General features: G+C 46.3%; 1 protein-coding gene across 2 annotated transcripts in view; it reads left to right on the plus strand.

Moving 5' to 3' along the window:
• Positions 1-5903, plus strand: part of pdlim3b (PDZ and LIM domain 3b) — a 107894-nt gene extending 101991 nt beyond the window's left edge. For both annotated transcript variants that reach the window (XM_043706005.2, XM_043705997.2), the window contains exons 5-7: positions 2650-2783; positions 3357-3468; positions 5316-5903. In XM_043706005.2, coding sequence (XP_043561940.1) covers positions 2650-2783; positions 3357-3468; positions 5316-5511 — 442 coding nt within the window. In that variant the 3' untranslated portion in view covers positions 5512-5903. The remainder of the gene's footprint in view (positions 1-2649; positions 2784-3356; positions 3469-5315) is intronic.
• The last annotated feature ends 10001 nt before the right edge of the window (positions 5904-15904 follow it).

The following is a 15904-nucleotide window of genomic DNA, read 5'->3' on the forward strand; positions in this document are numbered from 1 at the left end:
ATCATGTCCACGCGCCCCCACCAGCCTACACCCCACTCCTGGCACCTTTGCCTGCCACCACAGGAAATGCAAAATCCGTGCCAACACCACTCCCCTCGCCTCTGTTCAAGGCCCCAAGGGATCCTTTCACATCCATCAGAAATTTACCTGTTCCCCTACCGATGTCATCTACTGCATTCGTTGCACCTGGTGTGGTCTCCTCTACATTGTGGAGACAGGACACCTTCTTGCAGATCATTTCAGAAAACATCTCTGAGACACCCGCACCCACCAACCCCACCGCCCCGTGGCTGAACACTTCAACTCCAACTCCCCGTCCGTCAAGGACATGCAGTCCTGGGCCTCCTCAAACGCCAAACCGTTACTACCTGATGCCTTGGAGGAAGACAGCCTCAAATTCCACTTTGGGACCCTGCAACCACACGGGATAAATGTGGATTTCAACAGCTTCCTCATTTCCCCTCCCCCACATTATCCCAGTCTCAAGCCTCCAACTCGGCACCACCCTCCGGACCTGTCCATCACTCCCTCCGTGACCTATCACCTTCTCCCTCACCTTCATCCACCTATTTTTCTGCTACCTTACCCCCCAATCCCCTCTCCCATTTATCACTCGGCCCCGGCCCACAAGTCTCATTCCTGATGACAGGCTTATGCCCGAAACGTCGATTCTCCTGCTCCTTAGATGCTGCCTGACCTACTGTGCTTTCCCAGCAACACAATCTCAACTCTGATCTCCAGCATCTGCAGTCTTCACTTTCTCCTTATATAGCAAATGCTTGTCATCAAAATTTGGAGCCCATCTCAAGGTGCAAGGAGAACTGTTCCACAGTGAGTCATATCTCCAACAAGAAAGAATGTCAAAGCAGAATACTGTAGATGCTGGATATCTGAAAATAATTCAAAAAGTCATGGAAATACCCAGCAGATCTAGTAGCCTCTGATATATAAAAAAACAAAGTGAACAATTGAAGTCTGTGGCCTTCCATCATAACCGCGAGAAGGTTTCGAGAACTTGGAAGGAAGGCTGGATGGGAAGAACAACAAATATGAAAGTCTGTGACAGGGTGGAGGGCTAGGGATAGGAAATGTCTGAAGCTTAAATCAATTAATTGCCATGAGGCCTAGTGCTGTCATCCAAAACTTGACTCATTACCTGTCACCAGACCAGTGCTATCCTTGAAGCTCAGTCATGCACCTGATCAAGTGTTTGTAATCTAGAAATGCCCTTTACTGTTCACTCAGATGGTTCCATCCTGAAATTCCATAGACTAAAGATTATTTAAATAACAAATTCCATGATAAATATATATGAAGTCATACAAAGTAAAACTCTGAAAAATAATTAAATGTATATGAAGTTTGAAAGGATAGAATGATCGAAGATTGGAAGGACAGCAAAAAGATTCAAATATTGAGGGAGGATTATGTTCAGTGTTTGGCATCTTACTCTATGAATTTCAGCAGCTACTGCATTGTCGGCTCTGTTGCGTCTGCTCTGAAATTCTTCTCTGGCCTTTCAGACAGATGGAATTGGGCTTTGGTCTTAGCGCAAGCCTGACAATAGTTAATCAACTGTTTGTTGAATGCACCACACTCTATATCCAACTGCTATTAGTAGCAAAGTGTTAAACTGACTATTCATCTCTGACTATCCATCCCCACCCCCATTCACCTATTGTACTCTATACTACTTTCTACCCACCCCCACCCCCACCCCCCTCTCATTTATCTCTCCACCCTGCAGACACCCTGCCTCTATTCCTGATGAAGGGCTTTTGCCCGAAACGTCGGTTTTCCTGCTCCTCGGATGCTGCCTGACCTGCTGTGCTTTTCCAGCACCACTCTAATCTAGAATCTGGTTTCCAGCATCTGCGGTCCTTGTTTTTACCTATTCGTTTTTGCCACCCCGCTAGTTTGTCTCAATGTGCATAGATTACCAATTTGCATTAACTGGCTGAAAACAATTGTTCGTTCAACCATTAAGATTTGTAAAGTGTAAAAGTCTTTATGTACATACGTTCACTGAAGTCAGAGCACCAATTTCACATTGGAATTGGATAAAGTAAAACTTAGGTTGTGAAGATTAAGAGTAGAACATAACATCTTCCCCGAGGCTCATTTAATTGTAGCGAGCTCACTTAACTGAATGGGAGTGGTGGTCTTCTTAATTCTCACTCAATTAGTGTGGGACAGGAAGGCTGAAGAACATTGTTTCTGTCCTAACACTAACCAAGGACCTTAATTGGACAATCATTGCCCACATTAGAGACTCATTAGAGACTGGCATTGATATTCACCTGGCTGCAGAAGGTGGCATGTGAGAAGCTCAAAATGAAATCTGTGCCAGGGTTCCTTGTGCACTTCCAGAAAGGTCACTTGTTCAAACAAGTGCCTCTGATGATGTGGCAGCTTTGGGGGCTGGGATTTCTGTTCCTGGGTTTCATAATCACTTGGGAGGCTTGTTACACAGGGCTCTTACTGGCTCACTAGTGGGTGAGCAAGATATCAGTCGACTCCATCTAATGCTGCCCTACGCAACTGCCAAGTATTATTAGAGTCTGGAATATTATCTGTATTAGAAGTTACTGCATGCATCTTCAAAAAGAAAATTCCATCTGCTTACTGTAAGCTACTATGTCCATACAGAGTTGAACCAGCACCAGGAGTTGAAAACTCAGCAGTCTACAAGATGCTACACAGCAACCAGGAGGAAAAGAGTGAGCCGAGACAATCTGGGTCCTTCCGTGCAATCCAGGATTACCTGGAAGCAGATGAAAGTGGTGAGGATCACTGGCTTTCTGTCTTTACCACTGGGAAGCAAAATAAACCATTTAGACACTTGTCAGATCCAATTGTGAAAAGTCATTACATGATATTATACATGTTTAATTACCAGATTTGGGAACATGTTCCAGTGTTGAGTATTGATTTATTTGTGACATCGGTGGATTAAAGGATACTCGGGTTGAAGAGGTGAATCAGTGCTGGAGAGTGGGGAAATGGCTGTTCCTGCTTAGGTTTAATGAAACTAGAGGGAATGGTGGCAGTAACTCATAGGATAAACCTGGATGTGGACTGCAGTGGTTCAAGAAGGCAGCTCAGCATCATCTTGTCATGGGAAACTAGGGACAGACAATGCTGGTCAACTCGGGATGCCCATGTCCCAGGAGGGAATAAAAAATTTACAGATAGATTACAACCCATCACTTTGTTTATATACCAAGCAAAGGCACCAGGCAGATTAGACAATGGTATTTGCTGAATTTCCCGCTGTTAACAGATAGGTCAACGCTGACTACTTCAAATTCGAAATCATTTTTAACCACCGTTTATCTTCCTGCAAAATGTTCAAGGTACCCGGCCTGTGGTGACTCGAAGTGTGAGGGCTCCAGTGACAAAAGTTGGTGCTTCCACAGGAAGTGTTCAGAAGCTGCCACTCTGTGACAAGTGTGGAAATGGAATAGTGTAAGTTTAAAAACAATGGGGTGATTGCAATATCGGCTTAATGAATCCTGTCAGAAAACAGGGTTTAAGATCTTCTTACTTGTCAGTGTGACTATTTCTGACTAATGCAGAAGTTGAAACTCAATGAAATGTTTTCAGCTGTTAGCATCATAGCTGAGGACCATGGATAGGGGCAGGGGTGGGGATGGGGGGTAATGGTTGGGAGCAGGACTGTATATCCATCCTGTCTCTTCTTAGTTTAATAATATTCTTTTTTCTAACAATCTGGCTTTGTGAACAATACTACCATGATGCTGTGAATTAACCCACTGCCCTTTCCACTCTGAGACCCCACGCCAATCCATCTAAGCCTCATGGGATGAGTGTCAGTTTTAGGCGAACCTCCTTTACTAGGATTGAGATTTGGATGTTGGTTTGCATTTCTGGAGAGAGGCTCAATTAACTTAATATTCATGGCGCCCACTGATATACACACACAAATTAAGTCATTCAACCTAAAGGAAGGCACATTTTTCAGTTCCTTGAATTGGATTATTATAAAGCAGTCATGTAATGGTGCAGATTTCTACACTATAAAGTATTGAGCACTATTAATCTTAATAGAGACTAACCTCCACATAAGAAGGGAAGCTTAACTTTCTGTGGTTTAACACACAGACTGTGGGGGTAGGTGGGGGAGCAGAGGAAATCTTCCTCTGCCTGCTGTGTCTGTATAAACCTATTTAGGCCAAAAAAGTTGCAATTTTATTACGCATTGTGCAAATGGCGAATTCTTCTCTGTGACTGGAGCTTCTAAAATGAACACTGTATCGGTTTACTTGTGAGGTGCTGTTCCAGATATGTCAATAGCTAAAAAAATCCAACAATGGCCCACCTTCTTCAAAGGGGCATCAGCAATTGTTTTGTAAACCGATCTTGGGACATAAATAAAACATGAACGCTTTGGTTCTTCCCTCTTCTCCCCAGTGAAGACAATGTCTTGGAAATCCTGGTCAGTGGTTTGGAGGAGTGGTGTGGAAGAGGCCATAGGGAATGATAGTCCAACATGACAGGGTCTGGGGCTGTTCCTGGAGCAGCAGATATCATTTCAGCCCATTCCTGTAATGTCTTGGTTGAACATTAAGGTGTCTACTGTTGGTATGACTGGGTTATTCTGGAAATTTCACCTTGCTTAGCTTCCGAACGCCCAGTGAAACCAACGTTGGCGAAGACCAGGCACCAGATTCAATCTAAGTTTCTTAGGTCCCTAAAGGTAATCAACCCTAAGAATTCCTGTCAGAATTCGCCTGTGAGTAATGAAGATTATTCATCCTTTTTATAAGCCAGGTGCCTACTACTGGGAGGCAGGGCGCTACTCCCAAATCTTCATCAGAACAAGTGTTTCTGCTGCACAAGGTTGGATTTCACAGGGTTGGTGGAGAAGGAAGGGGGGGGGGGGAAGGTGAGTCAGAAGGGGTCCTCTTTAAAAGGTAAAAAAGATAAACTTCAAAGAAAATTTCAGTACATCTTTGAATATATCTGATCCTCAAAACCCTACCCCTCTTCTCCATTAAATATTTAAAAGGATAACTGGCTACCATTGTCCTGCTCATATTCCAACTCCAATGACCAAGTCTTTAGACCCTGATTATTTTGAGTAGCCATTTTCACTCCAGCATCCTGACCGACTGAGTGTCAGCTGATTTGATGGTAAGTGAGCCACACTTTCTAAATGAACGTGGGACCTGATTTCAGGTTCCAGTCTATCCATATCACCCCTGCTTGCATTGCTTTCAGTGTTGAAATCATAAAACAGTCCACAAGCTTGCATTCTAACTGAATTATTGTAAAATATCTCTCACACACAGTGGCACTGTAGTGAAGGCCCGTGACAAGTATCGACACCCGGAATGCTTTGTTTGTTCCGACTGTGGCATGAACCTCAAGCAGAAAGGTTACTTTTTCATAGAGGGACAACTGTACTGTGAAGCCCATGCAAGAGCAAGAACAAAGCCACCCGAGGGATGTGACGCTGTCCCCGTTTATCAGAATATGAAGGCTTAACTTTCCTGTGGAGATTTGAAAGAAAATAACAGATCGGATCCATTTATATGAGAAGCCTGCCTTGTCACTGTTATGCTGCATCTCAAAATCTGGTTAATCTTTAAAAGTACATGCAGTTTCCCATTGCAAGATATATTTAGAGAACGCACTTGTTCAGTTATCCATGTTAGCAGACTGCTACGTGTAAACCTTGCAGAAAGCCACATAACTCTATGCACTGGCACAATGATGCAACTAATTATTTAAACAGTGTGGTTTATATAATCATGTTTGTAAGAGCAGTAAAATCAATGCATTGTTAAAACACATTGTACTATGACTGCTAATGTAAGATCCCGAGTAACCAGGCCTCTAGTTATTTGAAATATACATTAAACTAATGTTGTGGCAGACATGCATCATATTTTAATGATAATTATGAAACCCTTGGGTCGTATTTTTACTGGCTTGGTGCACAGGAAGTGATTCAATCAGAGAGGTGTGGTGAACCTACAATCTGGGATTATCTCAAAGGCGCTGGAGCTCTGATATCACTGATCAGTTCCCCCACCTGGAAGCATTTGTGTTCAGTCGCCCTGTTTTTGGTTATGTCAGTCTGTTCACTATTGATGTTCTCTGTGCGTGTTTAGTTATATCTGGGCATGTACTTGAAGCAAAAGCAATATAGAAAGATAGAAAGTAGGCACAGGAGTAGGCCATTCAGCCCTTCAAGCCTGCACCACCATTCAATATGATCACGGCTGATCATGCTATTTCAGTATCCCACTCCCACTTTCTCTTCATACCCTTTGATCCCTTTAGCTGCAAAGGCCCTCTTGAATTTATCTAACAAACTGACCCCAATAGCTTTCTAGTAGAGAATTCCACAGAAGGTCACTACTCTCTGAGTGAAGAAATTCTTCCTCATCTCAGTCCTAAATGACTTATCCCTTATTCTTAGACAATGACCCCTCATTCTGGATTTCCCCAACATCATGAACATTCTTCCCACAGCCAACCTGTCCGGTCCATCAGGATTTTATATGTTCCTATGAGATCCCTGTAAACAATCTGTAGTAAGAGCTGAAAGCTGGAATGAGAAGGATGTCTTCCATGTTTTAAAGTCACTGTGAATAAAACCTGCCACACCTGAGATACAAGTTTGATCTCTGTATGGGTCTAAATCTAAGATATACAACAGAAGCCATAGCTGACTGATAGCTGAGTGTCCAGTCAGGCTAAAAAGCTATTCACTGACACCAACGATGTGTGGAGTTGGGTGGAGTCAGTTGGAGAGAGGAAGCACAATCTGGGGGAAAGCTGACAGAAAGTGAGTAGTGGGTCATTTGGGATGGACAAGGGTTGAAGATCTGGGAGGTTATGGGGAAGGGAGAGAGAAAACAGGACCTATGCTAATGCAAAATACTGCAGATACTGGAAATCTGGAAAAGAGTCATGTGATGCAAAACATAAATTCTGTTTCTCTCTCCATATATGCCACCTGACCTGCTGAGTTTCTCCAGCAATTTCTGTTTTTATTTCAGGTATTGGGGTCTGATTGCTGAGTGGTGAAATTGGAGATGAGTGTAGTAGATTGGAGAGACTCCTCAGCCAGAGATCTGAGTCAGAAAGCCCTCGCCAACTGATTCCTCACCTCAATGAAGCTGCCAGATTCCCCATTCATTCAGGAAAACCTGGCCAAAGGAAATTTTAAAAGATTTTAAAGCTTCTTCGAGAGTCCTGCAGCCTTATCACAAAGCTAAACCTGAAATGGCTAAGCCTCAGGGAGATATTGCTTTAAGTACAGGGTATTGGACACATTGCTCTTTTGCAGAAGCTGAATTTAAAGACCATGGCATTAGCTCTAACCAGCAGCCACAGGGACAGAGGCATCACCACCAACCACTGCCATTTCCAGAAGCCCTATCCAATTGGATGTCCATCATGCAGACAGTTCATTTTCCTGGCATTGGGACGTCCATCACATTGAGAGATGGGATTCTGCGTCTGCCAGCTGCAGCCAATCCAAGGGCCAGCAGCTCCTCAACCTCAGCAGCGCCTCCAGGAGCAGTGGGCATTGTTGGTTCTGCAGCCAGTCCTGAATGGCAAAAGTGAAGGAGGACTTGAACTGGAGCTAATTGTATGGGGACCGCCAGCACAGTCAAGTTACCAGAGGAATCAGGGGCTCCTCATTGAGGACAAAAGTGGGCGGCACGGTGGCACAGTGGTTAGCACTGCTGCCTCACAGCACCTGAGACCCGGGTTCAATTCCTGCCTCAGGCGACTGACTGTGTGGAGTTTGCACGTTCTCCCCGTGTCTGCGTGGGTTTCCTCCGGGTGCTCCGGTTTCCTCCCACAGTCCAAAGATGTGCAGGTCAGGTGAATTGGCCATGCTAAATTGCCCGTAGTGTTAGGTAAGGGGTAAATGTAGGGGTATGGGTGGGTTGCGCTTCGGTGGGTTGGTGTGGACTTGTTGGCCGAAGGGCCTGTTTCCACACTGTAATGTAATCTAATCTAATCTAATGACAGGAGGGAATATGTTTCAGCAGGAGTGGAAGTCTGTTCATGAGCCACATGGTGCCCGAGCAGAGGCCCACAAACATTTCCTCCACGCCACCACCCCACACACCAACTCCACACAATGCCAGCCAGCTGTTACCATGCAGCCTCCCCACGGGGCATGGGTGGACCCCCATCTCATTAGTAAAACATTATAGGAGGCCCTTTAGTGTACAGAAATGAAGCAGTATGATACATCATTGGTGCAAGGGGGGCATTACTTTGACAGCTGGCATGAATCAGATTGGTGCCTACAGCACAATCCATCTGACATGGATTTCCACTTTTGCATACCTATGCTGGACCTGCCTTTGATGGGGAATCATAAATTCTGACAGTGCAGAAAGAGGTCACTCACCTATCAAGTCCACACCAACCCTCTGAAGACCATCCCCCCCAGACCCATCACATTCCTGTAACCCCGCATTTCCCACAGCCAATCCACCTAACCTGTACAAATGTGGACCCCATGGGCAATTTAACATGGTCAATCCACCTAACCTGCACATTATTAGACTGTATGAGGAAACCGGAGCACCATGCAAACTCCATACAGACAGTCATTCAAAGCTGGACTCAAACCTGGGTCTCTGGTGCTATGAGGCAGCAGTGCTAACCACTGAACCACCTGAAGAACTGAAGAAGATGAGATCACTTCTCAGCTTTCTTTATCCAAGAGAACAGAGAACCAGGTGATATCCTGATGTGGAAACCCACACACTTTTGGTATCATTATTGTAAATCTTCACTGTTTCCTTTATTCTTTATATCCTTTGGTGACCAGAACTGCACGCAGTCCTCTAGCCCACATTAGGTTTAAAGGGAATTTCCCCACTTCTCAATTCTTTCCCTTTTTAATAAAGCCTGGAGCTTGGTTTGCTTTTTTGCAGCCTTGCTAATCTGTGGAATAACTTTAAAAATATGAGGGTTTCCACTTAGGATTGAGATAGGAAGAAATTTTTGTTTGCTCTGAGGGAGGTGAATCTTTTGAAACCTCTGTTCCAGGTATGGAAGCTCAGTCTTTGAGTAAATTTAAAGCAGAAATTGATACATTTTTGCTGTTGATGAATGATGTAAAGGATTATGGGAATGTGTTTTAAAAAATTCTCAAGGTCAAGGACCAGGCTCGCAGGAAAGTAGTCTGACACAGAACAAACAGCCAAGAGGCGAGTCTGCTAGAATATAAGTGTTTTATTCCCCGCAGCGTCGCCACAACCAGGTCTCGTACTTACAACGGGTCTGGTTTATACTCACTCTACGTGTTACCGGAACTGGGAGCCGTCAGTTCTCGTAGAGCGGTTGCCAACAACCCACGCTCGGCGGTTAAACGCAACCCCGGAGCAGACTCACCGAACTGGAGACTTTTCCAGCTGATATACTCTTTTCCAGATATAAACATTCATGTGAACAGCAGAGCAAGGCTAAAAAACACATTCCATTCTGGTTACATACAGATAAGAAGATTCACACGGGGAGGTGTGTAATAAGATTCACACGGGACTAAGCAACACCTCCATTCCGGTTAGATTCACACATGTATTGGGACATAATTTTTAACCGTTTCACCACATTCCACTGCTTGGCCCAATACATGTGTTACATTATGATTCACACATGTATTGGGACATAATTTTACACCACATTCCACTGCTTGGCCCAATACATGTGTTACATTATGAGCACACATGTATTGGGACACACCACATTCCACTGCTTGGCCCAATACATGTGTTACATTATGCCCATATGTATTCTTTCTAACAAGCGCCTACGTACACGCCAAATATACAAGCAAGTCAGGACATTACAGCATGTTAAAATCACCAGGACCGCTACCAGGATCGACAAGGGTGGGAACAGGAATGTCCCCGCAGTGGAGGACATACCACTCAATATGTCCCACCAATGATGAGCTGACTCCACGTCCACTACACGGGCAGCATGTACTACCTCCTGTCCATGTATAAAGGTAGACACCGTAACCTTGGTGACATTGGTTTGATGCTTTCGTAATATCTGCTTAAGCTCCTCGGATCGGTCCAATGCTCGCTTAAACCGATCCAGGGAAATGTTCCAAGGATTCATCAGCACTTTCCACTGCACCTTGGTAAAGTGGCGAGCACTGCTATAAGTGGTCAACAGATAGGTCTGATTCTGCCAGTGCCACTGATAGACATTTGAGAGGCATCCCGATAGGATGTGGATTATTGGTAGCCACACAGAGCGTGTGTGGCCCAATCTGCCACATCATGTCCCTTGGAGTTTCAACAGTCCATTCGCACAGGGCCGTTCCCTTAGTCAAGCAAGGGTCCCGATACCTGTCCATCAGTAGGCAAGTTTTCCCCTGATCAGTCTGTTCACAAGCGGACAGATCATAGGTAATATTGGTATCTGGGCTAAACCACTGTCCCCTTGTCTTCAGAAAATAATATCCAGAAGATGTAATCACTGGTAATACATAATATCGACAGACCGTAACAGTGTGGGTTACATTCATGGTAACAAAGTATCCGTTACACATAGTTGCGTTACACCATGGATGGGTTATCATCCACAATTTCTCAGATACATTCCATATTCCCCTCCACGCTTGTACATTGGGGGATGTTACCACACGCAAAAAGCGTTCTTTCTGTATTTGAGCATGCAACATTTGAATATGACAGGCAGTCCAATTTCACTGAGCCGTAATGTTCTCAAACAGTTCCTGAGTGGCACCCCAGACATCCAGTTCCCATTGCAGAGATCGTATCATTATTTCAGCTGTCTCTCCTTGAGTCATCATTACGGATGGCATCCACCTTCCAATAGTATGTAGTCCTTGTGAGGTGGTCTGTCCCATGTTAGTACGGGTTACCTCAGAGTCAATAGCATTTGAGATACCCATGACAGTTCCTGCACCTCCCAGTAGAGTGTCATACCATGCACGCCGCCTCCTCTTATGTTGGCATTCTGGGATAGCCGGCAGCCGCACCTGCCAGTGAACATCAGTGTGCAGTACTGCCTGGGCCATCTGCTGACAAGTTGACATAATGGGAGCCAACTGTGTGCAGTGCGCGTCAGAGACGTTAGGGCGCACCAAGATCAGCCATAACATTCGAGTCCGGTTTTGAATAACTGTTCCATTGCTGATCCAGATGTCCTCATCTCCAGTCGTGATGTTCCATCGTGTCCCGTTTGAGCTTTCACATTCACGAGCGGTTATATTCCAATGACACATATTCACCGTTGCATTCAACATCAATGTACAGTTAGGGGTTATCAAAGTTACATTTCTCCCCTTATAACATCGTACACAAGTATACATTTGACAATCACTCGTGAGATCTAAAATTGTACACCATTGATTTGCCGCGCACTTAAAATCATCTTGCTGTCGTTCCTCACTACTAATTTTCCAACCTACATTTTGTTTCGATAAGGGTACCAACGACTGAGCTGGCACACTCCTCCAGACTGATTCCCCAGGATACATAATGGTGACCAGACTGTCTTTTCCTTGGGCTATGATCTCTGCCGGTTTGGGGGGACCAGTTGTCTGGCGTACCCATACCTTGGCACCCTTAGTGTCAGTAGACCCAAATCCCCCCGTCCCACGCTCAGTAACCTTAACGGGAGCTCCCGTCTCTTCCACCGTTGTAAGGTTACATGGCTTAATGACCAATTGCGCTATTCTGTCCCCCTTCAGTATCACGTAAGGTTCAGCAGTGATGTTGACCAGGACCACCCCCAACTCCCCTTGGTAGTCCGCGTCAATTACGCCTGCCATCACATCAATCCCCTTTAGTAACAATCCCGATCGCGGGAGGATATGCCCATAGGTCCCAGGGGGACAAATCAATCCTAATCCGGTCTTAATCACCGTAGGTTTTTGTTGGACCAAAGTCTGTGTAGTTAACGCTCGTAAGTCCAGTCCAGCCGACATGACTACCATATGCACTGCTTTTAATTCTGCCCACTGACTACTTTTTCCCTCCCCTAATTCTTTTAGGGTAGTGCCTTGTTTTGGGTTAAAGGCGGCAGCTTTCCATCTACGCTGTCCCGCTTTCCATTGGGCTGACCCATCTACGAACCAAGCCGTGGCTTGTTCATCCGGGGTCAGTTCATCATACCGTTTTCCCATCTTAACGGGTGATTCCTTGTATTCAATCACCTCAAACCGTTTTTCCCCTTCCTCAGGGGCCTCCGCCACTTGCTCATGTAGGACTGACACTCCTTTCTGTCCAGTCCGCACTCTCTCCGACACATACCATTTCCATTTAATGATGCTGCTCTCTTGGGCAGTTCCTATTCGGTGGGTAGTGGGGTCACTAAGTACCCACGGAAGAATAGGGATAGCTGTTCTCATGATCACTTCATGTCCAATGGTCAGGGCTTCGGTTTCCACCAAGCCCCAGTAGCATGCTAATAACTGTTTCTCAAAGGGGGTATACCGTTCCCCTGCCGGGGGTAATTTTCGGGACCAAAATCCCAATGGCTTACGGGTTCTTCCCTGTTTTTGCCATAAGCTCCAATTGGCATAATCCCCCTGTGCTGAGACTTGCAGTTCTACAGGTCCTGACTGTACCTTTCCCAAGGATACAGCTTGCTGTATCGCTTGCTTGGCCATTTCAAATGCAGTTTGATGGACCTCCGTCCATCCGAATGCTGCCTTTTTCCTCGTAACTCGATACAAAGGTTTTAAAATTTGTCCTAAATGGGGAATATGCTGTCTCCAGAATCCGAATAACCCAATAAATTGCTGCACGTCCTTCTGGGTGTGAGGGACGGCAAAGACCTGAATCTTATTTTTAGCTTTCGCAGTGATTTCCCTTTCCCCCTTCCACACGATTCCTAAGAATTTTACCGTTTGTGAGGGACCCTGGATTTTGGCTGGGTTGATCTCCCACCCATATCCTCGCATATGTTGAACCAGTTGGTCCAGCAATTCCTGAACCTGCTTCTGACTTGTCCCCTGTATCATCATATCGTCAATATAGTGCGAGATCATCACTTCGTCAGGCACTTTAAAGGCAGCCAAGTGTTCTGCAACTATCCGGTGGCAGATAGCAGGGCTATGCAGATATCCTTGGGGCAATCGCGTGAACGTGAATTGTCTACCCTCCCAAGTGAATGCGAACTGTTCCTGCCTATCTTCGGGAATAGGAATTGTGAAGAAGGCATTAGCCAAATCAATTACTCCGTACCACACCCCTGGATGATGTTGGATTCGTCCTATAATAGTGACGGCATCCGGGACCGCTGCCGTCAAGGCCGGAGTGTGACGGTTTAGTTGCCGATAATCTGCCGTCATCCGCCATGACCCATCGGCTTTATGTACGGGCCATAAGGGGTTATTCCACGCCGTGGTGCATGTCCTAAGCACTCCCGCTTCCAAATAATCCTTAATTGTGGCGGATATTTCTTTATGTCTGCCGGGAATCCTATACTGTCTAAGACTTATTACGCGATCGGCGATCGGGATGGGGAAGGGGTCCATTTTAACCTTTCCCACTAACACCGTCCTACAGCGCAAAGCCATTTTCGTGATTCCAAATTCAAACTTCCCTTGTTGGAGGTGAAGTGTTAAACCGGCCAGAATGTCCATTCCCAGGATCCATTCTCTAACTGGTGTAATGATAATTGAATAAGTTTTAATGGGCATTGTACCTATCTTTAGGGGCAATTGTACTGTTTTTCCTTCAATCAGATTACCTCCCAGCCCAACCAGCGTGCCTGGGGTTCCTTTAAACTTATGGGGCGTCCCATAGATTAAGGTGGCCTCCGCCCCTGTGTCCTCTAGAGCCATAACGGTTTGGACGGATTTGCGAATGTCGTCTGCTGACCATTGGCTCGTTCGTGGGCAAACCCTTGGGGCTTGGCCCGATTCCTATTGTTCCTCCCATTCATCTTCCCCAGACAGCACTGGGTAAAGACGTTTGCCTCGCCCTTCTTTGTTCTTGCCTTTCTTACTAGGTTTCCGGCCACGCCTATCCACTTTATAACACTCTCGGAGGGGAGGCCGTACCTCCTCCTCCTCCTCGTCCTCCGAGGATTCCCACCGCTGGGAAGTGGAAGTTCTACCCCTTCGAGGCTCATTAACAACCGGACCCCGTGTCTGACATTTTTGTGTTAGTAATTCCACTAGGTCTTCCATAGTGGGTCGGGACTCCGTCTCTACCCGGGACACCTTCAGTCCCTTTCGTCTGCATAAGTCTTTTAATTCCGGTGTAGGTAGGCCATCAATCTCCGATGCTGGGACCTGCGCCCGTATCAAAGCTTGCCACAAAGCACGCCGTGAGGGGCCTTGGTTACTTCCTTGATTAGGGTTTACTTTTCCCCCTGCCCGAGCCTCAGGGCGACGCCCCTCCGTGCCCCCCTGAGAAGCACGGGTTGTGGGTCCCCAATCCCCCAAACCACCCATCTCCCTCATCATACTACGGGCATCTCCTAGGGTTTCTCCCCGTCCACTCAACATTATGGTTAATAACAGTGGTTTATAATGGGGGGGGGCAGTCTTCACTAGGTGGTCTCTAGTCTGTCTACTAACATTTGTGTTATCTACCTCGTCCAGCACTCCCAGCAACAGGGCATCCCGCACACACAAACGGGTTAGCCTCTGAACCCCTTCCTTAATTGTTGTCCACGTTCCTTCCAAGGGGGGCCAATCGGACGGGAAGGGATACTGTTCGGCCACTGCCCTGGCATACATCCCAAATAAGGTCCCCATCCTGCGATCTATTACCATATCCTTGGCTTGTCTGCGGTACCCCAGGTCTATGGCAGCATCCTTTGCTAATCCACCAAACTTGGGAGCATCCTGATAGTCTACCTGCACTTGTTGCCCCCCTTCCTCGAGGAGCCGAATTAGCCATAGCTCTAACGGCTCCCCAGGATTACGTCGGGTTTTCTGGGTGATAAACAGCACCTCATCGGTAGTGAAGTCTTCCGTTAATTCAGAGAATTCTGCAGGAGGCTGAGCCCGCGGTAATTCATGCATAATTGCCTCCCCTTGTTCATTCCGTATAGGGTTTCCTTCCTCATCTAACATTACCTCCCGTTGCACTGGGAGACGTCTCTGAACCTGCTTTCTCCTAACCACTGGTTTAGCTTGGAGTACGGGTGGGTCCTCTTCGTACTGATCATCTGAATCTCCCCAAATGTTCCCATCCCAATGATCGATATCCCACCGATCCCCGTTATTTAACTGGGCTACAAACGCCCGTACTTGTACTGGGTCCGGGGTTCGAGGGACCTTCCTTTTCTCTTTCCGTTTCTTAGCAGACAGATACATAATAGTTCGTCCTGCTAGTTCAGTTAATGCTGTCAATTCAGTTTTTAACTTCATAATTTCCTGCCTCAACATAGAGGCATCTCCCGAACTGAGTCCCTGCTCATGTTTCAGGAGGGCTAATTCTGCTTCAGCTTTTTGGCGCTTGTCTGACTGTTGTCTACAAGCCGCCGCACAGGCCCACATCCTCCGCTGTACCCCAGGCAAGGGGTTCTTCGGCAGGACTGGGATCCTCTCAAGGGTGGACAGCAGCGACCCTGGGGTTCCTACGCCCTCGGCCTCCCAGTTCTCCGGTCGCCCCCCACCATTTCTCAAACAAACTGCCACGCCATGCCACGGTCCATGCCATCCCGGGACGGTCGGGACCTCCACAGTTTGTTCCTCTGGTTTCTTAGCCTTTTTCCAAAACATTGTTCTGTATCAAAATCTTTCCTCAATTGCGATTGATCCTGCCGACTACGCCAAAATGTTTTAAAAAATTCTCAAGGTCAAGGACCAGGCTCGCAGGAAAGTAGTCTGACACAGAACAAACAGCCAAGAGGCGAGTCTGCTAGAATATAAGTGTTTTATTCCCCGCAGCGTCGC

The sequence above is a fragment of the Chiloscyllium plagiosum genome, unplaced genomic scaffold, assembly GCF_037043375.1.
Source record: "Chiloscyllium plagiosum isolate Xiang-an unplaced genomic scaffold, Cpla_swu_hap1 HiC_scaffold_2, whole genome shotgun sequence".
NCBI lineage: Eukaryota > Metazoa > Chordata > Chondrichthyes > Orectolobiformes > Hemiscylliidae > Chiloscyllium > Chiloscyllium plagiosum.